The sequence below is a fragment of the Hyperoodon ampullatus genome (assembly GCF_949752795.1).
Source record: "Hyperoodon ampullatus genome assembly, chromosome: 8".
Classification (NCBI taxonomy): domain Eukaryota; kingdom Metazoa; phylum Chordata; class Mammalia; order Artiodactyla; family Ziphiidae; genus Hyperoodon; species Hyperoodon ampullatus.
In genome coordinates, this window is record NC_136921.1 from 29,521,886 (window position 1) to 29,548,109 (window position 26,224).

Genomic DNA, 26,224 nt, shown 5'->3' on the forward strand with positions numbered 1-26,224 from the left:
TTCCTGGATGTTCACTCCAGCCGCACGCTTCCCAGGGGCCTGCGGCCAGATGCCACACTCTCAGCAGCTCTCACCTCAAGAACAGGTGTCCCGAGGGCAGGTGCGCTCACCTTCTGCCCCGGGAGGAGGGAGACCGAGTCCGTGACTGGGGCCGACAGCGCGCCCCGCCCCATGTAACAATCCAGTCCCGGGAGCCACGTGCGGGCTCCGCGAAGGGCTTGGTCACGTTTTCCACTCTATCGGCGCGAAGCGCGCGATTACACCAATTCGGACTTCACTTTAGTGACACGAATACGGATGGGTGTGACAAGCACACACCTTGAAAAACACACACAAAAAAGGCGCGCGCGCGAGAACGAGCACACATTCAAGTGGACCCAGCGCCTGTCCAGCGCCAGGCGGGTGGCTTCCGGGTTCCCGGTCGCCATGGCATCCACGGCCTCCGCGAACCCCCCACGCCCCGCGCTTCCGCACCTAGCTCTCCCGGCCAGCACTGCCCTCGGCAGCCCGAGAAACTGACTGGGGGGCCCAAATACCTTGGGGACCCATGCGGAGGGACCCTGCCCCACACCCGCCACTCCGCGCCACCGGCGCTCGGGGAGCACTTGTCCGGGGAAGGCTGGGAACCGGAAACGCGCCCCGCCGCAGGCCGCCCGCACGCACGCACGCCGGTCTACCGGCTCTATGGCCCTTTAAGGCGGATGTTTCCGCCGTCGACCTGGGGGCGGGGAAAGCGTCGCGCGCACCAGGCGGGGGCCGCCTCCGGAGCCGTAAGTGGAGGCGAGGCGGAGCCGCGGACCCTAGCGTGTGGCGGGCCAGCGCCTCTGGAGGGGGGACCCCCCTCTCCAAGGTCCCGGCCCTACCTCGCCTGTTCCCGCAGCTCCGGGGCCCGCGGAAAGGAAGTGCGTACTTGTCGGCCCTTCAGTGGGGCGGGCGGGGGCAGGTTGGGCGACTCTGGGGAGGCCTCCGAGCCGCGGGTGCCCGAGTCCACGCGGACCCGGGGTCTCGCTACCCGCGAGCGACTCGGAATCTACGAGTGTCTTTCACTTTCAGTCTCCAGGAAGTGGAACTGCGTCGACCGTGTATCTCCAGCTGGTGTCGTAAAGCAGGATAATCATATCGTTAACCCCCAGGTTAAGTTTAGGTTCGAGGCCGTGGTGGTCGCAATTGAACGCACCGATTTAGAGGGAGTGAGGGAAGAGCAAAACACGAAAAAATGCCCTGCAGACCCTGCGCGGCTTGCAGCCGCAGTCCACGCGGGCCCGGGCAGTTTAGGAAGCGGTACTTTCTCCGCGGCCCCGGGTTGTCACCTCCGCTTCGCTCACTCTTACCCCGCTGCAAATTCACTGAGTGGTTACAGCTGAGTGCATAGCCATCCCGCACCTTTGGCGTGAATTCCCAGCGCAATCTCACTTCCCAGGAGAGCCAGGCAAAAGGAATTAGACAAAGGCTTCCCGCAACCCCGTTTCTTCTTTTGAACTTGTAAAACGGCCTTAAGAAGCATATGGAGCTGCTAGAGAGAGAATGCATTTTCTGGCTAGAACCTCACTCAGGATTCTTTTGCCTCACAGCTTTGAGCGAGCAGAGAGCTGGGCGCGGGCGAGATGGCCCTGGTGCCCTATGAAGAGACCGCGGAAATGGGGCTACAGAGATTTCACAAGCCTGTTGCCACCTTCTCCTTGGCAAACCACACGATACAGATCCGGCAGGACTGGAAGCAACTGGGAGTCGCAGCGGTGGTTTGGGACGCGGTAAGTTAGCCCCAGGGCCTCTGAGCATCAGCAATTGATTATAAGACTGGTCTTTATTTTTAAAAAGTAACAGCTTTATTGCGTTGTAATTCACATACCGTACATTTCACCTATTTAAAGTGTGTGTGTGTGTGTGTGTGTGTGTTTTTAAGTAAGTTCACAGAGTGGTGCAACTATCACTACTGCTCAATTTTAAAACATTGCATCCCTCCACCCGTTCCAAAAAAAAATAAGTCCTACCCATTAGAATCACTTCCCTGCTCCCTCCCCACCAAATAGATTACATTTTAAGGGTGAATAAAGAAAACTGAAAGAAATTAACTGACTTACCAGTAATTTACCCAGCAGGGAAGAGGGAGGACTGGAAGGAAAGCTGGGGCCCCTAGCTGCTTTGGACAATTATTCAGTTAGTTTTTAAGTTTAACATTGCACAAAGAATATTGTAAACTGACAAAGCCAAAAATGAAGATCATGTCTTTTCTTTAAGTTTTCCATAGTTGTAATGATCAAAAATTATACTATAATTGCTGCTTTACTTTTTTCTCTCCCAGCACTGTTCTTTCAGCTGCTTGTGACAGAGACTTGTCCTAAGCATCTAGCCACACCTGGGATTCGGTGGGAGCTCAGTGAATGTTGGATAAATGATTGGTGTAGATACAATTTTACAATCTTAATATTGTGTCAGGGGTGTTAGAGAAACACTTAGGAATAAAAGTCTTGATATATCGTAACCCAGTAATACCACTTCTAGGAATCTAGTCCAGGGTAACTACAAGAAAAGTTTTCTCAGAAAGAGTAATAAAGATACATAACAGTGAGGAATGGGCGAATCTCCTACATTCTCACCAAGAAGAGGAATTGCTAAGTACGCTAATAGTATGTGGCCATAAAGAACAAATTATATTTTAAAATTACGTTATATGCTAATAGTATGTGGCCATGAAGAACAAATTATATTTTGAAATCACGTTAACAGTATACAGTGATTTATAGAGTTATAGGCAAATGCTAACTCACACATCAAGTCCAAACCTTTGGCCAAAACTTACCTTTTGATGCCCAGCTCCTCTGGGGTGATGAGCGTTAGGGACGCAGGAGAGGAGGAGAGAGGGAGGAAACTCCAGGAGCCTTGGTGCTGCTCTGCTTTTTCCCTTTGGTTGTGGCCTTGCTGATTTGAACTTGGTTTAGGAACTGGACTTTCCTTTAAGCAGAATCACAGAGACTGTTCATGTCAGCTCTACCAGAGTGATTTTATAAACCTCGAATGTAAAAATGCTGTGACACAGTAAGAAATTAGCCTTCCCAGATTCAGCAGGACCCTATCCTGGGTGGGCAGTTTCTCTGACCACTGCTGTCCCCCGTAAGAGCCTCTGGTGGGGCCTGGGGCAGCTGTGCTGCGGAGCTCGGTGTCTGTGCTTGCTCCAGGTGACCTCCCAGCAGCAGCTGAGTTCCTGTGTGAGCTGTTACACTGGGAATTGAACCTTGCGGTGGGAGGGGGGTACGTGATGTCTTCTTGGAGCATGTAGCCTGCTTGAAACCCTTCAGGCCCTAAAGCGCTTGTTGACCTAAATTGTCATGCTGTGTTTTGACTCAGGCTGTCATTCTGGCCACGTATCTGGAGATGGGAGCTGTGGAGCTCAGGGGCTGCTCTGCCGTGGAGCTGGGTGCTGGCACGGGGCTGGTGGGCATGGTGGCTGCCCTGCTGGGTGAGTGTGATGCATGGCTCACTCCTGTGTGAGTGGAACTCATGGAGGGGCACCTTTTCCTGACGCAGAGCTCATTGTTAGTTTCCCTCTTATTGGGTTACTTTTTTCCCCCTGTACTTCTTATGAGTCACAGGCCAACTGCAGTGCTCTCAACTCCAGGAAGGCTAATTCCTTCTCTCTATCTCATCCTATTATTTATACTTCTCACGGGAGATTGCTTTGCCCACTTCACTTCTGTGATGCCCATAATATGATCTTAAGGCAACTGAGTTCAAAGAGAATTATCTTATTTGTGTACATAGCTTTTTACTCTTTAGGTGCTGTCTCTGTACTCTCGGATTTAACCCTAGGAGGTCGGGAGAGCAGATAGTCTCTTACTTCATTGCTGAGGAAGCTTTGCTGGTTTTTTTCTTTTAGGGAGGGCTGGCCCCCCCTGAAGTTTGTACTGACATCTATTAAACAGTGTGCAGTTCTGAAATGATACCAAGGTTTGTCGGTTTTTGCTTGGCATACAGACATTAGTTTAGGCCTGGAGTATTTTTAAGCTTCATTTCTATTGTATAATTCATTGTTGACTCTTTTCTACAACTTCCTGCTCATACATTTCAAGCTGTGCCTTGATTGGATAGACCAGCCTCTGAGATACAATGTATAATATTCCCCACTTCAGTGTTGTCACCTGGAGCTCTTGTTAAAATGCAGTTTCTGCTTCTGTAGGTCTGGGGTGGGGCCTGAGAGCCTGCATTTCTAACAAGCTCCCAGGTGATGATGATGATGATGCCGTAACTGCTGGTCCTCAGACCACACTTGGGTGGTCAGGATCTAGAGTTCCATCAAGTGTGTACAGGTACTTGAGCACCCACTAAAGCCCCACTTTTGTCCTGTCCTTTTTCTGGTAACATATCTTTTTCAGTATTCCTTTCTCTGTTTAGATTTTGCCTCCCAGGATTTGATGGGGAGCACGGGCAGGAGTGGTGGGTGGAAGTGTGAACATAGAAACTGATGTAGGTCCATCTGTCTGACACCACAGCACTGTCAGCCACTGAGGAGGCCCTAGCCGATACACCACCTTTTGATCTCCTCAGGTTAACCTTATATCGTCCCCGTGTATGTTAGGTATATTTTTAATTTTCATTTTTCCAGTGAAGCTGGGATTCCGGGAGATTAAGCCACTTTCTGAAGTCCTGGTCAGTGGTGACCCGAGACTCAAACCAGGCTTGTCAGACACAGAGGCCCAGGTTCTTTTCTTTCCATGGCACTAACTCCCGTCTCTGTGATGTTTGAGAGGACTTACCTGGAAGGGGAAATGAGGTTTCTTCTGTCTCCTCCTGAGAACAGGGCCTCTTCACTGCTGTCGACACAGCAGAGCGTGGTGACCTGCAAAGGGTTAGAGGCCCACTTGGCTCTGACCTTTTTTTGTTTCAATTTAATTTTATCAAAGCATAGTTGATTCACGGTGCCGTGCCCACATCTGCTGTACAGGAAGGCGACCCAGCCACGCATACACACATTTTCCGTTATGGTCCATCACAGGAGGCTGAATACAGTTAGTTCCTTGTGCTACACAGTAGGACTCTGCTGTCCATCCATTCCACATACAATAGTTTGGCATCTGCCAATCCCAAACTCCCAGTACTTCCTTCCCCACCACCACGCCCTCAAATCCCCCAACCACAAGTCCACTCTCCACGGGCTCTGACCACCTTTAATTCTTACTAGCTATGTCACCTTGGGCAAGTTGCTGAATCTCTAAACTTCAGTTTCCCAATAAACTGGGGATAATAACCATGTTGACTGGCCAGCGAGGATCAAATGAGAGCAGGCATAGAAATCTGTTAGCTCGCTGACGGGCACAAAGTAAATGCTCGACAAGTGTTCTCTGCATCTTCGTTTCTGATCTAGAAATCTGGATCTGTGGGCTTGGGAAAGCCAGCATAAGGTTCTTCAAAGACTATCACAGAGCGAAGGACTAGTTAGTTGTTGCCACAAAAGATGGGGACTCTGGGAGGGGCGAGAACAGCAGAATGGCAGACGGTGTTCTTGTGGTTGCCCCGAAGCAGAATTAATTGCTCCCTTTTTTCTCTTCCCCACAGCGCTCGGTGTTCTCCGCCCCAGCTCTGTCACATTTCACTGTAGGCAGTTGTTTCATGTGTCTGTCTCTCCTGGCAGGCTGAGGCTCCTGAGGAATGGGGCCGTGTCTCGTTCTGTGTGTCCTTGGCCCTAGTACAGCAGCTGGCACACAGTAGATACCCAAATAGCTCTGGAATAAGAGATGAACTAGAAAATCATGAAAATTACTGTTTCTGTTATAAAAATGATATAACTCTATTACAAAAATAGCCCTGGAAGCAGTCTAAAAAAGAAAAACCCACCAAAGATTCTGCTTATTCATGACTTTGCAGTGTAATTACCATTAGCATTTTGGTGTATTTCCTCCTATTCCTTTTCTCCATCCGTATTTTAATCATAGTTATAATCGTGATTCCATACGTGTGCCTATGTGTGTGCATGTATATTTTCAGACATATATGATGTTTCATTTAACATGTCATGCACATTTCTCTGTGCTATGGCATGCTTTTCATGCTCATTATTTGTGGCTACAAAGTATTAGGCTGGAGAAATTTTGCTGCTGAAACCTAAGAGTAAGAAAAAGTTAATCTCTTTAAAATGGAAACAGAACTAGAATAGGTAGTGCTTTGGAAATGTCAGAAAGAGGTTGATTGTTCCCCTTTTTAAACTATTTTCATTTTTTGTAACCTAACTCATTGATTCCCGACTCTGGGGAACACCCACCACGTGCCTGTCATGGTTCTAGAGCAGCAGGTCACTGCTCTCAGGAAGCATCCATTCTAACTCTAACTGGGACGAGAGGGGGGAAAAGACAAATTACATTAAAAAGCCTCCCCCCCAAATGGTCAATGATATGCAGAATGTTAATCTAGGGTGATGAGATTTTCTTGTTAAAAGAAAAAACAGCTGCTAATTCCTGGGCAGTTCCTGTGTTCTGGGTGCTGTGTCTTTATGGCCTTCATCCTCACCACAACCCGGCATAGTAGGTCTACTTGGAGCTCTTTTCAAAGTGGCGAAATGGAGGCTTAATAGATGTCAAGTAACTTGCCCAAGGTCAAAAGCTAATGGATTGGGGAGTTAGAATTTGAATCCAATTCTGACTCTCAAATCCTGGTTCTTCATTTGAAAACCTCTTCAGCCTTTATACTACTTGAAAACTATTCTTAGGGAAAAAAATCACATCTTAAAGACAGGGTTCTGTAAGTTGGGTTGGGGTTAGGAATCTGGATTTTAAAAGCTTCCCAGGCGATTTGATGCCCAACCAAATCTAAGGACCACTGTCTTAAATATAATGCTCAGCAAGAAATTGTCTTTTAGGGGCTTCCCTGGTGGCGCGGTGGTTGAGAGTCCGCCTGCCGAAGCAGGGGACACGGGTTCGTGCCCCGGTCCGGGAAGATCCCACATGCCGCGGAGCGGCTGGGCTCGTGAGCCATGGCTGCTGAGCCTGTGCGTCCAGAGCCTGTGCTCCGCAACGGGAGAGGCCACAACAGTGAGAGGCCCGCATACCACAAAAAAAAAAAAAAAAAAAAAAATCGTCTTTTAGTTTTCTGTAATTCCAGTGCAAGTCTCCACTGAACTTTCAACTTGTACATTTAAATGAAAGCTGTTGATGTCTCTACGTGGCTATTTGTCAGCACGTGTTTAAACTTGAACTCTAATTCCCTTTCCAACCTTGTCCTTTCTCTTTTGTTCTGAGTTAGCATCACTATCCAAGTAGTCACTCAGGCTAACTCCTTGACTGCCCTCCCCGCTGGCCCCACCCCGGCCCTTGAGCCCTGCTGGGTCTTTTAACTATTTCTTGATTCCATTTCTCTCTTTCCATTCCCACTGTCTGGCTGGAGTGCTCATCATTTGTCTCCTGCAAGATTCTATCCACATTCCCACCTGACCTTTCTACCTCTGTCTTATCAAACCCACTTTTCCCAATAGCTGTCAGTGTGGCCCATGTAAAATGCAGAAGTGATGGGGTGACCCTGTGCCTTCCCATTGCCTGCAGGCCAAATCCCAGGCTTCTTAGTGAGGCTCTGTCATCTCACTTTGCTGACGTTTTCAGCACAGGTGCACTGAGTGACGTTTCAGTGACACACACACTGCCTCTGGCCTGTCCCTTCTGCCTTGAATTCCCCTCTTCACCTCTCTCCTCTGGTTAATGCCACATCTTCCAAGTGTAAGCTCAGGTTTCCTTTCCTTCCGAAATCTTTCTTCGACCTCTGCTCCTCTCGAAGAATTTTTCCTTTGTGACCACATAATTTCCTATATTTTACTCCCTACCCTGCATCAGATTACGTTTATGTGTGTCTCTCTCATGAGACTCTCAGTTCCTAGAGGGCAAGGCCTTTCTTACCCATCTCTGTATCTTTAGCGCACACTCTGTGCTCCAACGCTTGAATAAATCAAGGCGTTGCTTACAAAACTAAAAACTAAAAGTAGTGACAAATGTTTACATATTCTTTTTCCATTACCAAGTGAGTGACAGCAGGCTATATTGTCTTCTTGGGTCAGTTTCCATTAGTTTTTCATGAACTAAATATGGTCTCATCACCCTCCTTACCCAGCATAAATCTCACGGGCAGTCATTTTATTACCATCTTCACGTACCATCAATACCCTGCACTTCCTTGCTTCATCCTCTTCACTGGGCTCAAAACAAGGTTACGTGCAGCTCTGCACTTGTTCCAGGCCTGCACCCAGGCAGCTGAGTGTGGCTGGAGGAAACAGACTACTTCTGGGTCTCATTTTAAATTCCTGGCCAGGACCCTCTGGGGGGCTCTTCGTGCTGCTGAGGAGTCCAGCTCTCCTCCCCCTCTGCTGACCTCCAGTCTTCCTTTCTCCACTTTCACTCTCAGCTGATGACATTTCTCCTTATTTTACTGAGAAGATTGAAGCAATCAAGAGAACTTCTATAAGGTCCCGGCACTGTCTCTAACCACCCCCTGCGTCTGCATCCACGGTCTGCCTTTGTTCCTGATGCTGTATGTGGGTGCACTGTGGCTCCTCCCCGGGGCCAGCCCTCTCTTGCCTGTTCAAGGGTGGTGTTCCAGTGGTTCTCTTTCCTGCATTATCACTTTTCCCTCTTTCTACCTGATCATTCTAATCAGCATACAAACTTGCGGTTATTCCTCCCATCCAAAAAGTAAAAAATAAAACTTAATAAGTGGCTGATTATAGTTCTGTAGCAGGAAATGTATAAGTTGACCCTGGAATATCTTGTTGTACCAGGTAGCAAGGAAGCTATCGAGCATGATTGGGTTTGTGTCAAAAGTCCATTGGCAGAAGATAGACGATTTGAACATCGATAATGATGGTGGCATGGGTTTAAATACATCAGTTATGTTTAATGCATGAGTTCATGATACAACAACGCCAAAGTAAACCCAATCTGCCATCTTTGGAGGATACTTAGAAACCAACTCTTTGAAATCTGGTTTATAAAAGGGGAGAGAGCAAAATTTATCCTGCCTATTCAAACAATTCCTATTCACACAATTCCTCTACAAAATGAATAGCCAAGTAGTAATTGAAAGAAGCTTACTCAACAAATAAATGCAAAACGAATCTAATAAATTAAGGATCTGAGCATTGAGTATTTGTGGTTGCTCACATCACAAAAATAGAGCCTACCAGATATTACATCCTCTTGATGAAAAACACCACCACCACCTCCGAAACACTCTTGTTAAAAAAATCAGACTCAAATCAAACAAATTTACAGGGGATACAGAGCACAGAGGAACATGTCAAACTATACAAATGGCATAATCAGCCAAATCTAGATTGTGGGAAACTACAGGACAGATGATTTGTTTCTTCCCTAAATTGCAGGAGAAAAAATAAATAAATAAATAAATAAATACAGGAAACTGATAGATTAAAAGAAACTTAAGACATCCTGCATACCCTTCACCCAAATAAACAAACAAAAGCTCCCAAAACAAAACCAGAGGCAAGATGATAATATTCTGTGAGCTGAATATTTGGGTGATAAAAATCGAGTAACTAGGGCTTCCCTTGTGGTGCAGTGGTTGAGAGGCCACCTGCCGATGCAGGGGACACGGGTTCGTGCCCCGGTCCGGGAGGATCCCACATGCCACGGAGCAGCTGGGCCCGTGAGCCATGGCCGCTGAGCCTGCGCGTCCAGAGCCTGTGCTCCGCAGCGGGAGAGGCCACAACAGTGAGAGGCCCGCGTACCGCCAAAAAAAAAGAAAAAAAAATCGAGTAACTAGTTGCGGGAGTGATTGCCAGAGTCAGGAGAGTGGTTACTGCTGGGTGGCCTGTGTTTGGGACTTGGCCTGTGGTGGGAGTCTGGGAGCCGTGACAACAAGAAGGGAGCCTGCAGCTCGCCCACCTGCATTGCTGTGGCCACCTCCTCACAGGTCTTCTTGCTTCTGGCCTTGCCCCACTGCTAGGAATTCTGTTAAAACCTAAGTCAGATCACTAGTACTTCTGCTCAGCACTCTCCAGTGGCTTCCCATCTCACTCAGAAAAAGCCAGAGCCTTTTTGGAACTTAACCTGTGAAGCCCCAGCTGCTCTGCCTCCCTTCGGTTACTTCTTTAACCTGTTGCTTCTCTCACTTTGTCTCCTCCTGCTTTATCCCTCCTTCCAGCCCCTCTAGCCTCCTCCTTGCCTGCCCCTGTAGGCCTTTGCACTTGCTCTTCTACTTGCTAGGAATCTTCTTCCCCCTGATATGCATTCGGTTATTCCCTCACCTAAGTCACCTTCTCAGTGAGGCCTTCCCTTTCTACCCAACTCTCTTACTTCCTGATGTTTTGTTTTGTTTTGTTTTTCCGTTACGCGGGCCTCTCACTGTTGTGGCCTCTCCCGTTGCGGAGCACAGGCTCCAGGCGTGCAGGCTCAGCGGCCATGGCTCACGGGCCCAGCCGCTCCGTGGCATGTGGGATCTTCCCGGACCGGGGCACGAACCCGTGTCCCCTGCATCGGCAGGCAGACTCTCAACCACTGCACCACCAGGGAAGCCCCATAGATTTCCTACTTTTAAAAACACGTCTTGCTGCCTATCTCCTCACTTGAACGTAAGTTCTGTGAGGGTAGGGGTTTTTCTCCCATGCTGTTGGTAGACACTTGGATGTTTGTAGAATTGATGGACATTATGGGGAATGGTCAGCTGACATTAAGATCTGACTGAAACTCCTGGAACACCTGGCAGGTTAGAAGTAGCCTCAGAAATCCCTGAGACAGGAGTTAGAGGAGGTCTCCATCTAAGAGCTGTTAACAGGAACACTGAGGTGACATGCAGAAGACCAGGTCACTCCAGTATTCCCAGCAGAGTGCTCGGTAGACCGTTAGGAAATCCAGAGGTAAAGTTCTAAGTGAAACCAGGAAAAGGCTGTCTGTGATTTCTGTTATCAGGAGAGATGAAGAGTATCACTGAATTTTGCTCATCAGGCAGCACTCTGTCTAGCAGCAAATGGTCAAAATGGTAGGTGCATGCATCTAACGACTCGCACATTTTCATAGTGTCACACTCAGGACTGAGTCAGATGTCAAACTGAATTACATACTGTCCTAATGTTACATGTCAAGATAAGAAACATTCAGTATAAGCTGCCACTGAAATGGCCTGGGATCCTCTTGGGGATTACCCATGAAGATTGCAGACTGACGGATGCAGATGAGAAATAATTTTAGGAAAGAATGAAACATAATTTTTAAGTTTCAGAATTTATGGGGTCAAAACCAAGCAGGATTACATGTACTATAGTGTTAACACAATGTAGATGAGGTATTTCAGGGCTGACCTTGTGTGGTTGCTTCTCCTGAAGGATACCTACCAGTTCAGACTTCTCTCGGTCATATTAGTTCAAAAAGTTGGATCTCTTAGTTCATGGTAAACAACCCTCAAGAAACAGATTAATAAAATATTGCCTCATTCATTTTACACATTGCATGTAGAAACTTAGTACATAGAGAACATTACCTCACATTTTAACCTACGGTACTTTAATACAATCTAGTAATTTCTAACTCTACTATTTTTCAATAATTATGTATGAATTGCATGAATACATACAGATTGTCTGCTTCATGACAGCGTAAGGAGAGGAAGACTGAGATTTCTTAGTAGCCAGTAAATCTTTTCCTTGATTCTTTTTAAAGCTTTAGCCCCAGAAGGGAACCTTTCCCGGTTTATGGTATCTTGTCATCCTCATAATCGTTTGCTCCCAGATTTTTCATCTTGGGACTCCATTTTACCTTGAGGCCTACTGACTTGAAGATGGTGACCTAATGAATGAAGTATAATGGTAGATACCTGTGAAGGGTGGGCCACTTCTGTCTGCACAATTCAGAAGCATCAGCTAGCTTGTCACCTGTATTTAATAGGCATAACTTCAGCAAACAGCAAGTGTGTCATAGAGGCAAACCAAAGTTTCACTTTTACCTACAGGCAGTAGGGAAGGAGCAGCTGGCCATGGTTCTGACATGTCACAGCTCTCCACGAAGGCATCATATTGTGTCTGTCAGGTGGAATATTTAGAGACACTCACCCTGCTCTTTAACTTGACCCCTCTACCTATTAGTTGTACTGATGTGTGCATTACTTTCTGTCCCATGTTCTAGGTGCTCATGTGACTATCACGGATCGAAAAGTAGCATTAGAGTTTCTTAAATCAAACGTTCAAGCCAACTTACCTCCCCATATCCTGCCCAGAGCTGTTGTTAAGGAGCTGACCTGGGGACAGAATTTGGGGAGTTTTTCACCTGGAGAATTTGACCTGATACTTGGAGCTGATATCATATATTTAGAAGAAACATTCACAGATCTTCTTCAAACATTGGAACATCTCTGTAGCAACCACTCTGTGATTCTTTTAGCTTGCCGAATTCGCTATGAACGGGATCACAACTTCTTAGCGATGCTTGAGAGGCAATTTACTGTGAGTAAGGTTCACTATGATCCTGAAAAAGATGTACATATTTACAAAGCACAGAAGAGAAGCCTGAGGGAGGAGTTGTAGTTGGCTATAATTTATGAGAATGTTGTCACTGTGTCAATTAAGGTCTTAGACTGGGAATATAACCGTATGTAATGAAATGGCTTACTGTACAAAAAGTCTAACCAAAGGTTCTCAAAAGACAAAGCAAATGTGCAGTTTTAAAACAAAGCACTTTGTCCCATTGCTGTGACTTCTTAGTTATGTTTTACTCACTCTGAAATTCAATTAACATTAAAGGAAAGTGTGCGATGTTGGTTTACGTTGTTTCTGTATCCCATACTGCTTCCTCAATAAACAATCCTGTGATGAAGGGTTGGTATAAAGGCATCTTCAAAGCAGTGAGCTTGTTTTGGTGAGGCTAGATCCTGCAAATCATTTAAAACACATTCTAAGACATACGTTTAGCCCAGTTTTCTAATTTTCTGAGTATAAAACAAGAGGTTTGGGCTTCCCTGGTGGCGCAGTGGTTGAGAGTCCACCTGCCGACGCAGGGGACACAGGTTCGTGCCCCGGTCCGGGAGGATCCCACATGCCGCGAAGCGGCTAGGCCCATGAGCCATGGCCGCTGAGCCTGCGCGTCCGGAGGCTGTGCTCCGCAACGGGAGAGGCCACAACAGTGAGAGGCCCTCGTACCGCAAAAACAAAAAAAACCCAAGAGGTTTAATGGACATTCCCTGAGCTGTTAATACTCTTGAAATCTTTTGTCTACTGCATTTAGGTCTTAAATACTTTTGGTTGTTTAAGATTAGGATGTGAGTTTTCTAAGGTCTCACATGCTTTCTGGCGTAATTTCGGATTTAGGTATATAAACAAAGGCGTAAGTCAAAGTAAAATTTTAGTTACTTTTTGATAGCACCTAAAATCTTTTACCTCTATGTGCTGGGAATAGGTTATCTTCAAATCAAAAGCTATAGTTTCTCCCTTCAGCTTTACCCTTTGTCAAATGTTGTTTTTGTATTTTTTTCCTAGGCTTTCCCTGCCTCCTTACACTGCATAGGATGACAATGAAAAAAAGTTTTAAACCTCATCCCACCATGGGAGGTTAGCTCCCCAAGTATAAGCTCCATCTGTATTGTACTGGTAATTGCTTACTCAATGTCTGTGCTCCCCAGAAGACTGTGAGCTTCTTGAGGGCCAGGAATGCTTCTGCCCCTTTCATTATAGCCTCCCCAGTATCTAGTATATCATAACCAAATATTTGTTGATTGAAAAAGATACATTACATTTAGACTGTATTGATCTCTGGGTTAATTGGTTGCTAAATTGTTTTATGATTATCTTTGATAGACTTTGTGAAGTCACACACATACCCTGCCCTTTTTTCACAATGTAAAAGCTTAAACAACAGCTTAAGCAGATTGAGATCCAAAGAATATTATAATCTCAGTATGGTATTTGGTACTAGAGATAGATTTCCTCCGTAAACCCTTAGAAACAAGACCTCCTCCCTCTTAACCTTTTAGTGAATATTTTGGAGGTGGAAACACCAAATACTTTGTTTTCTACACATATTTTAAATAGAGGTTTGGCTTTAATAAAGGTGAATTTAAAATTCTGAGATTGTGATGTACCGGTTCAACACAATTCTGATAAATGCACATGAAATTGAAATATCCACAGCTTACTGAACCCATAAAATGCCAGTACTGCACCATAGGCATGGAAGGTCTTTTAAAAAAAGTAAAATAAAAGCCCTGCAATATCAACAACACTATAATGAAAGACTAATCCCATCTAGGTATGATATTAGAAATGAAGATACTAATTGGAGTTCAGCTGCTTTCCTTTAACATCCCTAACTTTGGAGAGAGGTATTAGAATGTCTTGGGGTGTCCATGGGGTGGGCGGGGAGCCTGGATGCTCTACCAAGTGAAAGAAGCAGTGATCGGCTTCTTTTACATTTTCATAAAAACCAGTAAGACTCAGAAAAGGTTGAAGGTAATTCTTTCCCCTTGGCCTACAAATAGAAGAGGTGAGAAAAATTCAGCAGGAATACCTTGGTTGTCTAAGTGAAAATCAAATGATTTTTTCTGGCTTTGAGTTCAAAATGTGGCCACAGGTCCAGTTCCCTAGGGAAATAGACTCAGGTGAAGGTTAAGGTGCAGAACATTTAAATGAGAATGCTTTCGAGAGCGACACCTCTGATGGAGTAAAAGTAGCAGGACTGGGAAAGAGGAAGAAATTGGGTTGGGATGCAGTCAGGAAAGTCCTCAGCGGAATTCAGAGCTGAGGTGGCTGGAAGCTGGGTATTGAGGCAGGGGGGTGGGACTTACATCCTTGTGTCGTCAGTCATTGGATGCAAGGAGCTGAACCTCGGGGTGAAGACAACACCTGAGAGACTCAGCTGAGAGCCATCAGCCATGAACATTCCCAGAAGCTGGGAAATGAGTGCTTCAGGGATGTGTGTGTGGGGATGGGGACATGAGACTATATCTGGATATTGTAGCGCATTGTCCACTATAGATGTCAACGAAGTTGTGACATTTTTTACTTAGGAGAAAAGGATTAATTTATCCCATAAACGTGAATTTTAAGTGTGCTTGTTTTGTCTTCAAGTTAAGGTTAGAAATCTAGTCTCTGGACCTACTGTACTAAGCCTTGATCCTCACATTGCTCAGTTTCTTCAAACTGTTATGCAGTTAACTTAGCCAGTGGGTATCAGTAACTTTCTTCCCAGTTAAAATCAAATACCATGGCCAAGATGCTAAGTTAAAATATACATCAGGGCTTCCCTGGTGGCGCGCAGTGGTTGAGAGTCCGCCTGCCAATGCAGGGGACACGGGTTCGTGCCTCGGTCCGGGAAGATCCCACATGCCACGGAGCGGCTGGGCCCATGAGCCACGGCCGCTGAGCCTGCGTGTCCGGAGCCTGTGCCCCACAACGGGAGAGGCCCCAACAGGGAGAGGCCCGCGTACCGCAAAAAAAAAAAAAAAAAAAAAAGTTAAAAAAAAAAATATATACATCAGATTCTTAGAACTAAAACTACAAAGTACGCTGTTGTTTTCTAAGTAGTTACCTCTTAAGGGTATCTTGCTTTAGTTCATGATAGAACCATCTGAATCCATGGTACCATCTTCAGATAGTTTCTAGCAGTATATTTATTCTTTTATACTAAAGGATCAGAATTATAATCAATCAAAATACTTTATCTAAGTGAACTGAACACTAGATTGAAAACTGAGGGCAGAGTAACATTGTCTGAAATGTTTCATCTTACCAAATAGTTATGCTCCAATAAGACAAGGACCATACCTCATATTTATATTTCAAGTGTTAAGTGACCTCTTCATAAACGGAGTTCAATAAACATATACTCATGAAAAATACAGATTCCTTTACAGATCAGTTACCTTATTAAATTGCCTATTGTCAGGGATATCAAAATGTAAAGCGTATTCTGAGTAACAAAATTGTTATGAACTTATATAAAAGATTCACTTCCAACATCATTTCTGTTTAATCTCTATGCTTTTATAGTGGTTGATAGAAGCATTTTCAGTCATTTTTGAAATCAAGAAACAAAAATAACAGTTTAAGATACCTTTAAAAAAATTCAAGCACTCTATTTTTTTATTTTTTTGGCTGCACCACTTGGCTTGTGGGATCTTGGTTCCCTGACCAGGAATCGAACCCGCGCCCTCAGCAATGAAAGTGCAGTCTTAAACCACTGGACCGCCGGGGAATTCCAACAATTTAAGATACTTTTAAAAATCACTTTTTCATGTACCAGTATTGGTTAGAGGTCCTAGACGTAGTTGGTGAAACAGACGTGTGATTTATTTTAGTGTCAGAGAACGTCGTAATTTTACTGCTCCCCAGAACCTCTACCAAGACAGAAGTAGCATTTTCAAGTTCTTTCACAAGAATGAGGTGAGACACTACAGTGAGTATTATTTCCCTGTTGTGGGAAACTGGAGACTTGGGTTCTCTTAGCACTGACGTGAACTTCAGAAAAAGCAGAGCAGTCCTCAGGGTCTTTTTTTTTTGCACTTTAAAAACTGAGGATTTGTTAGCTCAGAAGTTTCCTTCTGCTAGAAAAATCATGTTATGCTTTTCTTTGTACAACCAGAGAAGGGTTAAAATTGAACACTAGAAAAGATGGCATACTGGAAAATTGTTTCCTAGATGGGAACAACTGTTTCTCAGGGAGATTAGAAGGGAAAACAGTATAACAGAGTTGAGAAAAGGAAGGGCCAGCTTTCTTTTTTATAACTTTGTGTAAGGCTGGTTCTGCTACTTCTAATTTTTTTCATATAATATATATATGAAGAGAGAGACTGTGAAGTTTGACATAAAAAATACTAACCAACATGACATTTTTATTAATTTAGCAGATTAATACTGCTTAGGAAACCACCTCCAAATATGAAGAAAACCATACTTAATAAGTTTCCACTTTTCAGTATCTATCCTGGAGATATACAAACTTGTATATATCTATACTAACTTGTATATATCTTAACAGTCAGCAGTTTCAAGCAACCTGAATGTCCACAAAAGAGGGTACTGGTTAAATAAACTATGCTGTATCTATACAATGGAATACTTCACACCTGTTAAACTGAGGTAGATATACATATACTGAAATACAACTATTGCCAAGACACATTCAGTGAAAAAAAGCACCATTTATATAAAAAAGGGAGAGGGAGGAGAGAAAAGACATTTACATTTGTGTGTATATGCACAGATTGTCACTAAAAGGATACACAAACTCACCCATTTGTACTGTTTAGTTTTTTCCAAATATACATATTACTTTGAAAAACTAAGTTAAAAAATAAGAATGAGGACATTATCAAGAAAGTGAGGGCTTCCCTGGTGGCGTAGTGGTTGAGAGTCCGCCTGCCAATGCAGGGGACACGGGTTCGTGCCCCGGTCTGGGAAGATCCCACGTGCCGCGGAGCGGCTGGTCCCATGAGCCATGGCCGCTGAGCCTGCGCGTCCGGAGCCTGTGCTCCGCAACGGGAGAGGCCACAGCAATAAGAGGCCCGCATACTGCAAAAAAATAAAAAATAAAATAAAATAAAATAAAAATAAAAATAAAAATAAAGTGAAAAGAAAACTTACAGGATGGGAGAGAATATTTGCAAATCATATTATCTGATAAGGGTCTAATATGCAGAGTATGTGTGGAACTCATAAGACTCAACAACAAAAAATTAAAAACAGAGCAGTGAACTTGGACATTTCTCCAAAGAAGTATACAAATTGCCAACAAACACATGAAAAGATGCTCAATATCGTTAGTCATTAAGGAATTACAAATCAAAACCCCAGTGAGATACCACTTCACATCCATGAGGATGGCTTTACTATTTTTCTTTAAAAAAGCAAAATAACATGTGTTGGCCAGGATGTAGAGAAATTGGAACACTCATACATCACTGGTGGGAATGTAAAATGGTGCAGCCAGTGAGGCAGTTTGGCAGTTCCTCAAAAAGTTAAACAGAATTTATGACCCAGCTATTCCACTCCTAGATGTATACCCCAAAGAATTGAAAACAGGGACCCAGAACAAAAAACTTGCACATGAATGTTCATGGAAGCATTATTTACAGTAGTCCAAAAGTGGAAATAACTGCAACGTACAACAGATGAACAGATAAATTGTGGCATATACCTACACTGGAATACTACTCAGACATAAAAAGGAATGAAGTACTGATAAATGCTACAATGTGGAGGACCCTCAAAAACAGTGTGCTAACTAAAAGAAGCCAGATGCAAAATGTCACGATTATGTGTAATATCCAGAATTGGTGAGCCTACAGAAAGATTGGTGGTTGCCAAGGGCTGGAGGAGAAAATTGAGAGTTACTCTTTACTGAGTACAGCGTTTCATTTTGGAGTGATGAAAATGTTTTGGAACTAGATATAGGTGGTGATAATACATTATGAATGCACTAAACGCCACTCACTAATTGTTCACTTTAAAATCATAAATTTTGTTACGTGAATTGCACCTCAATCATAAAAATTACATTCAAACTCCTGGAAATTACCTTTCTTCTTCACTTGTTAGGCGCTCATTAGAATCCTAAACCCCAGTTTGGTCAATATGCTTAAGAAAGTTGTCGAGAAGTTAAAACGCAGTGAGGGGAAGGATAATACTGATTAAGGCAGGGCTTTTCTGGGTTTTTGCCAGTTTAGTGGATAATGGCAGCAAGACAGAGAACTAGCCAAAGGAAGAAGAGATTTACAGGAGTAATTAAAAGTGCAGTTTGGACCTATTGTTTTGCAATCAGAGATGACAAATATGAGTCTGGAATTCAGGGCTAAAATTGTATAAATGTGTTAGAATTGTTTCCTTGGCTGTGTGTCTTAGAGCGTCTTGAGGACAGGAACTTCTGTGCCCAGAAGTATGTTCTCAACAGGTACGTATTTGTGAAATGAGCAAGTGACAGCAAAGATATGGATGGAGAGAAGATAGGCACTGTTTGCTTTTACTGGCGGTCCAAGCACCTGAACACGATTTGCAAGGAGGGTCAACGTAGGTCCCAATTTGCTCAACACAATCCTGGTTTACACCTCACCCTTTCACTCTCAAAAATGTCTATTTGTACAATAAATTACATGTTACTCTTCGTAGAAGAAAAAAAAAGGAATACAATTCATGTAATTCCTTCAATACAATGGCAGACCTAACAGGCTTAATAAACATCGCAATTAAAAAAATTCCTTTAGAACGCAACTGCTTATTTTCAGAAATTGAATCAATAGTACAGGAGAGAATCTTTTATTCTTGTGCTTTAAGCAAAGAGCAGATTAACCACATCTCCTCCCCTTTCCTTCCACTTTATGGTCACAGAACTTGAGAATTACAAGGGGAGCCAGGAAGTCATCTGTCCTTATCAGTTCTTCCAACGCAAAGATGCGTTTTATGACATTACAGACAGCTGGCCATATGTCTCCTCCCATTGGTTGTCTCAACAGGGGAGTAACATCTCCAGATCTTCAAATAGGCACTGTTTAATCTTACTGAAAGAAGAAATCTTGTGCTAAAAACTAGGAATACAGTGAAATTAAGTAACTAAAGATGTGTTCTTGTTGCTTGAGTTAGTTTTCTGTTGCTGTGCACCACAAGCTTGTGATATATTCTAGCATAACTTCTGACCTTTAACAAAAGTAATAAACCAAGTCCACAAAACATAGCTTGACACAACTAGCGAAAACCACAATGTAGAGATCCCATCCCAAAAAAGAGACTTATGGAGTTTTTAAAAGCATGTTTATGTGACTGCACATAAATGTTTGTGTAAAAAGGGTATTATGACAGTTGATACCACAAAGATTACAGTAAGAAAAAGCACTTTATGACAATATTTCACAAATTCACAAGGATCACTTTAATATACAAAGCAATTGCTACCATTCTGAACACAAAGCAGCTAATATGTACATAGTGTTAATAAAATCCATTATAGCTCAGTACATTTTTTCTTTTTACACAGATAAAGCACAAAAAGATTTAGGTAAAAAAATTAAAACAGGGATGTTTCTAGAATGTAGGGAATTTTATTAGAAATGTATTTCCCTCACTATAGTTACTTATTTAGTATTCAACTCCAATAGCAACATCAGAGTTAAAAATCAATACCCTGTTTTGTGCTGATAGTTTTGGGGGGAGGTATTCTTTACCCCAATCCTCAAGCAAAAACCAAAAAATTAAAATAAAAACAAAAACCACCCACAAAACCAAAAACCCAAACAAACACCTTTCTCTCTAGAAACTTCCCTGATTATTTTGTTTCTAAAGTTTCAAGTGATACAGCTAGGTCAGAAATAATTCCTCTTCTTGGGGGGGATGACAACTGACGTGACAAATCAGTCGGGGACTTTACATGGAAAACGGCAAACTAGCACTCTTCTTTGCCATCCTAACCTATACTCACAGAAAAATGTTGACGAATTATTTCCCACTTTTAATATAAATAATTTTATTACATACACAAATTGGAGTGGCACCTGGATAAAAATACAATGTCTATAAAGCATATACCAATTCAATTTTAAAAAAATAAGAAAATAAAACCTCCCAAACACAATGATAGATCATTTCACTTAGCCAACTAACGTTAAGATCATTATCTGCAGGGATTGTCTTCCTTCCCTACCAATTTTTAAACTACTTTAGATTTACTCTCACATCTCTGAGATGCTCCTCAGACACAAGCTTAGAAATGCCATACTTCTGTAGGCAAGTATTAAATAATGCCTCTATAAAGTAGGTAAAATTTGAATTTCCTACTGTATGACCCTTTCAAAGACATTTCCTGAAGACTGTTCATTTTCCTTTTACTTGCTGGCGAGAATAACTCAAAATGTATCGTGTTTTACCCAGCTAGGACCTGTATGCACAGTACCAGAATGCAGACAGGTCAATATTTTCTCTCTGTGCTAAACAACTCAGCCTGTTTATAATATCAAATTGCTTCACAGGCTTTGTTCTATTTTTTTTCCTATTTTAATTTTTTTAAAAAATAAATTTCAAGCTAAAACACCTGAAATATAATCCCTCCATTCAAACGTTATCTGGTCCCTCTTAAAGTCTGCCCCCTGAGGACACATACAAAGGCTTAAGCTACATTCACTAATCAATAAGAACTTATCATAAGCAGATGAGACAGATGGAACTTCAGCACCCTGTTTGATTTATTTGAAATTCTTCCATACTGACTCAGCTTCATGATATGTTCGACCCCTCAGGGATTAGTGCCTCTCTTAGCCGTTGATTCTAGAAAGTCAAGGAAACCAGTTCCTAGTACATACAGTGACTGTGCAGTCAACTTAAAAAAGTCAACATACCAACATTAAAAGTATTCAAGATGTATGTAAGCCATCCAACAAAAAGTTCTAGTTGTGCTTTGTACAACTGAGTGAACAAATTTATACAATTCTTCACCTACAGGCTTACTTAAGCATACCTCACTTTCCCCTCCTCACCTGAAATCAGTCAAATGTGATGTTAACAAAGACAATTTAAAGTGAAAAAATTTAATCAAATTAATACATGTGTTCTCCATGATAATAATGATTAATTGCCTTGAGAAGTCTTTTACTGTTCTAGACAAATTCAAGGATATCTTGGGATCCTATAAACAGTATTAATGTTGGGGTGAGGACAGTCTTACTTAAAATTGGAAATAAATATTTATTCACTTGTTGCTTTTCCTTCTATCTTTATCCATGAAGAAAGATAATAAGATAGGGTTTGAACCCATCTTTTAATTAATTGGGCTAGTCTAATCTAATTTCCTGATATTTTTCTTTTACAGCATTTATAAGGCTAGCCTTTAGGTGTTAAAACATTTTAATCAATGAAAAAAGCTGCCATAAAAAAAGCCACATGATTTGAAGAGAGGAGAAAGACATAAAAAGTCAGATGACAATTAATTGATGAGGGAATTTCTCAAGTTTGCTAATACCCAAACAGGGTCATTTTTAAAAGTGCAAGTTACACCAAACATTTACAAAGAATATAATGTAAAAATAATCCAAATAAATATACAACTTTTGTATTAAGTCAATGGGAAACAATATACCAACAGTTTTCAGGGTTACAAAGGCAACAAATAAAGCCTCTTGGAAAAACTGAAAAGGTGTGTTAACAGTTGTCTCTAAAGCCCACTTTAATTCAAAATCTTAACTTTAAGATATTAGCCTTATTTTAATCCTGCAAAATGAAGCAGCCTTCTGATCTTCAAAATAAAGAGACCAATATATGCTGATAGCTGACTACAGTTGATCACAGAACTAAAAATATTAAAAATGAAATCTAGATTGAAGTCACTTAAAGTAAGTAAAAGCATCCTGGTTTAAACAGACTTGTTTCTTCCTAAGCCTTTGTATGATTCCACATGTCACCCCAAATGGTCAAAAGGATCAGGGATTAGGCCTGAGAGACAGAGATAAACTTCAGCCAGATGACTTCTGATCGGACAGCCTGCCTGACTGGTATTGTGCTTTCAGATACTAGCACTGCTGCTGACTTACCATCAAGATACATTTTCTGACAAAAATCCCTGCTCAAATGAAAACACCAAAAATTCTCCCCCAGGATGATTTTTGAAAAATCAGTGGTACCTTTTAGAAGCTATCTTCAAAATGTTCTTACCACTGTTATAGCTGCCAGAGACAAAGCACAAAAACCAAATACTTTTTTGTGGGGGTGGTGGTGGTGGTGGTTCAAGTGACTAGTAACATATTTAAAAGTATCAAGCCAAAGAAAACTGACAATTAAAAAAAAACACTTAGAAGAAAATCAGGAGATTAAAAAACATCAATCATGAGTGCTGGGGTAATTCAGTCCAAGAAACTACCAAAAGTGATGCAATAAAATACACAAAAATGTAAAATTTCATCTGACCTCAGTATACTATAATACTCAGCATTCCTGACTTAAGAGCTCTCAGAGCTTCAGATTATATACTGTATGTATATATATATATATGTACACATATATTATACAAACGCCATTCCCCCCCGCCAGGAATATCTAAATGAACAGAGCACCTATGACAATATTATGGTTGCCAATATGGTACTTGAGTTTGAAAAATGAACTTAAAAATTACATCTGATATCAATTTTTTTAATAATGTGAACACATTGGATCTAGCCCTTTCTAAACCACTTTTCAGTTAAACACTATCAAAGCTTGAAAAGTCGTAAGAGCAATATATAAAAAATAAACCCCTCCCACTTCATTTTTATTAGAGTTAATCTGTCCTATAGATAAAAGTGCCACATGGCCCTATATTTGCAAAGTGAGCAATACCAAACTTGCTATTTTCTAGGCAAATCAGTAGCATATGTACAGATTCCTATGATGACATTTTTATTCCCTTTTGGCCAATGAAGAGAAAAAACATTTATAATGTGGCCACATGTTATTGGCTATAAGATTTTTAAAAATTATGCTGTTTTCTTAACAAAGATTCTCAAAGTTGCATGCTTAAAAACAAACACCTTTTTCCCAATTCTCTTAAAAAAAAGTTTGCTCAGAATATGCTTAATTTCTATCTGTATAAACTGAAATCTTCAAATCTCTCCAAGGGTCTAAACAGATTTAGCAACAGAATACATTTCTTACCTCACCATTAAGTAACTGACTTCAAACCAGTGCAATCAGTCTTCTATAACTTACAAATTCAGCCAGCTAATATGGATGTGACTTGCCTTGATTTATCAGGGACTAAGAGGACCACCAACTTTCTAATTATTAAATAGAAAGCCTCAACTTTTGAAAACATTTAACTTGCTAAATACTAGGCAATTTTCATTTATAAAGCTTATGACTTTTAAAATGTTCAGGTCTGACATTTTGACTCATTAAGAAAGACTTCTGGTTTGTGAATAGATTTGTGATTTTGCTTGGTTTCTATTAAACCAGTTTTGGAAAATGACACATCTATGCAGGTATACAAATAATTTTTACACTATAACTTTCCCCATTAGCTCAGCAGGATAAACAACAAAATTTACAGTCGTTTGAAAGCCTTCTTGAGAACCTGGTGAACTGTCCAGATACATGACTACATCACTCAATTCTTAGAATGGTGCTCCTTCATAAACTCTGTTCATCCTTGAAAAAAGACAACGGTTTGTTACAAATAAAAATATACCATTTACAAATATTAATTAAAAATCTTACTTTTCAAAATGGACTCAATAATTAACACCCATATCTGCATATTTTGTTAACACATTAACAAACTTAACTTTTAAAAACAACCCATGACTAAATATAAAACATTAAATTCTAGACTCTCTTTTAAAAAAGGAATACCTTCTCAAATGAGAAATTATAATCTAACATTATGTCAATCTCCAATTTTTCAAATCCACCTCAGTCTTATTTTTTTTTAAAGGGTAACTTTTAAATTTATCAAGCTTAGTGAATAAAATGAGTATTGATAATTAAAAGCAGTACTGGAAACAATGTGTGATACATACAAATACAGACTGTTATAGGTAAGGAATTAAAACAGGTAGCTCCTTTACAGAGTAACAAAGGATATATAGCATATTGGAAAGCTAAAGCATAGCTATCCTTTTTATCAATAGAAGAAAACAACAAAGATATGTTTTGCAAGAGTGACAATCCAAATATTGTAGTACAGCAGTCATTCAAATATGTCTGAAGAAAATTATCTTCCTTGTGCATATCTAATACTGTACTTTAAAAGAACTATATCCTTATAACTTCTTTCATTAAAAAATTCACTACTCTGTTAAAGTATGTTAATATGGAAAAGATTTAAAATCAGTATTTTTCTACAACACATAACATTTTATAAACAAATACAGCACTTTGCTTTAACATCTTGAAGGCTTTCCTGTTGGTGGTATAATATAAGTGCAAAGGGGAACAGTTTAATTAGAAAAACCTTTTAAAGTAAATGAGTGACAATATAAATATTTTTGAAGGTGGTGACAAGAACATTTATTTAAAAACCTTGTTATATAACTCAAGGGATTGGTTTACTAATGAGCATCTTTTTACTAAGAATTTAGTACTAAACTAAAACAAGCTTTGTACTTTTACTTACTTTGATTTAATTTAAAATCAAATACCATGCTTTTTCATTCAGTTGGTTACTTCTTTTAATGTATTCAAAATGTTGAACACATACAGAACTGAATTAAGAAGCAACAACTGCCCTATGGAAGAGCTGTAGTTAATACAGAATATTTTTAAGAACCAAGGACAAGTTTTCAGTATTGAAGAGAATGTACATAGAAAGCACTCCAAATTCATTCTTAATTTCTTCAACACCATCCTAAAATTCTTTTAGAGGGTATGTCTCTTAACAATCTTACATAATTCACAATGAAAATGTGAAAACACGTCAATTTGGCAATCAACACGTCTTCATTGCACCTACTTACTTTATGCATGCGGCCCACACATTACTTCAGCTCAAGAGGCTGGGGTAATTCTGTCCCTAAGGCAATCAAGGAGCTCAGCACAAACCTTGAAATCATTTAAAAAAAGATTTTCTTTTCCTCATTTCCCCCATCAATTTACAAGTAAACAAATTATTACTTCTTGAAGAGGGCGGGGGATAAAAAGCACAAGTCTCTTCATGATTCGTGGAGCTGAAAATTTCTTGAGGGGAGAAGTGGAGGCAGGTGTTGGAGCATTCACAGTTTAATGCAAAAGCACAAATGAATGAAAATTCTGTAGTTGCTTTCAGGCAGTTTTGCGCATAGAAAAAAAGAAATGTTTAGAAAATAAATGTTTATTTCGTCTTTCTGGTTATGGCCAAGCCAGTCCTTTTTCCACCATAATAGGTGAAAATTTAAATCCCAAATTAATCTGATTTGTGGCAGTAAAGGTCCTTAAGTGCTTTTAGCTCCTCAATCAGTGTCTTGTTTTGGTTTTCAAGCACTGCCACTCTGTTTTCTAGACATTTCACATATTCTTTCTTCTTTCTACGACATTCTCGTGCTGCTTCCCTACAAGCAAAAAAGGACAGGAAAAATTATGCAACATTTCTGTATCATTTATTTTGCGTTAGATACTACATTAAAAAAAAGATTTAGCTCAAAGCAACAAACGTTTTAATATATTATAGATCAGGCATTTGAGAAAAATAAACAGAATGACTTGGAAATTGTCTAATGTAAAATTTTAACATACCATAGAAAGTTGATTAAAAAAACCATTCAAAGCACCCATTTTAATTGATGGGGCACAAGGGTGGCAAGCATTTTCATACTCAATTAAGAATTA

At 41.3% G+C, this 26,224-nt stretch overlaps 2 protein-coding genes across 4 annotated transcripts in view; one reads left to right on the forward strand and one right to left on the reverse strand.

Annotated features, from left to right (window-relative positions):
* The first annotated feature begins 870 nt into the window (after positions 1-870).
* The window catches only part of METTL21A (methyltransferase 21A, HSPA lysine), a 43,939-nt gene continuing 18,585 nt past the window's right edge, over positions 871-26,224 (forward strand). Inside the window, exons 1-4 of one of the 2 annotated variants that reach the window (XM_079710310.1) lie at positions 871-902; positions 1,572-1,751; positions 3,346-3,457; positions 12,108-12,807. In XM_079710310.1, coding sequence (XP_079566436.1) covers positions 1,605-1,751; positions 3,346-3,457; positions 12,108-12,505 — 657 coding nt within the window. In that variant the 5' untranslated portion in view covers positions 871-902; positions 1,572-1,604 and the 3' untranslated portion in view covers positions 12,506-12,807. Of the gene's footprint in view, positions 903-1,571; positions 1,752-3,345; positions 3,458-12,107; positions 12,808-26,224 lie in introns of those variants that run through there. The other variant, XM_079710309.1, reaches the window with a different exon arrangement.
* Positions 25,715-26,224, reverse strand: part of CREB1 (cAMP responsive element binding protein 1) — a gene marked incomplete at its 5' end in the record, with an annotated part of 32,777 nt that continues 32,267 nt past the window's right edge. For both annotated transcript variants that reach the window (XM_079710308.1, XM_079710307.1), the window contains one exon: positions 25,715-25,947. In XM_079710308.1, the coding sequence (XP_079566434.1) occupies positions 25,803-25,947 (145 nt within the window). In that variant the 3' untranslated portion in view covers positions 25,715-25,802. The remainder of the gene's footprint in view (positions 25,948-26,224) is intronic.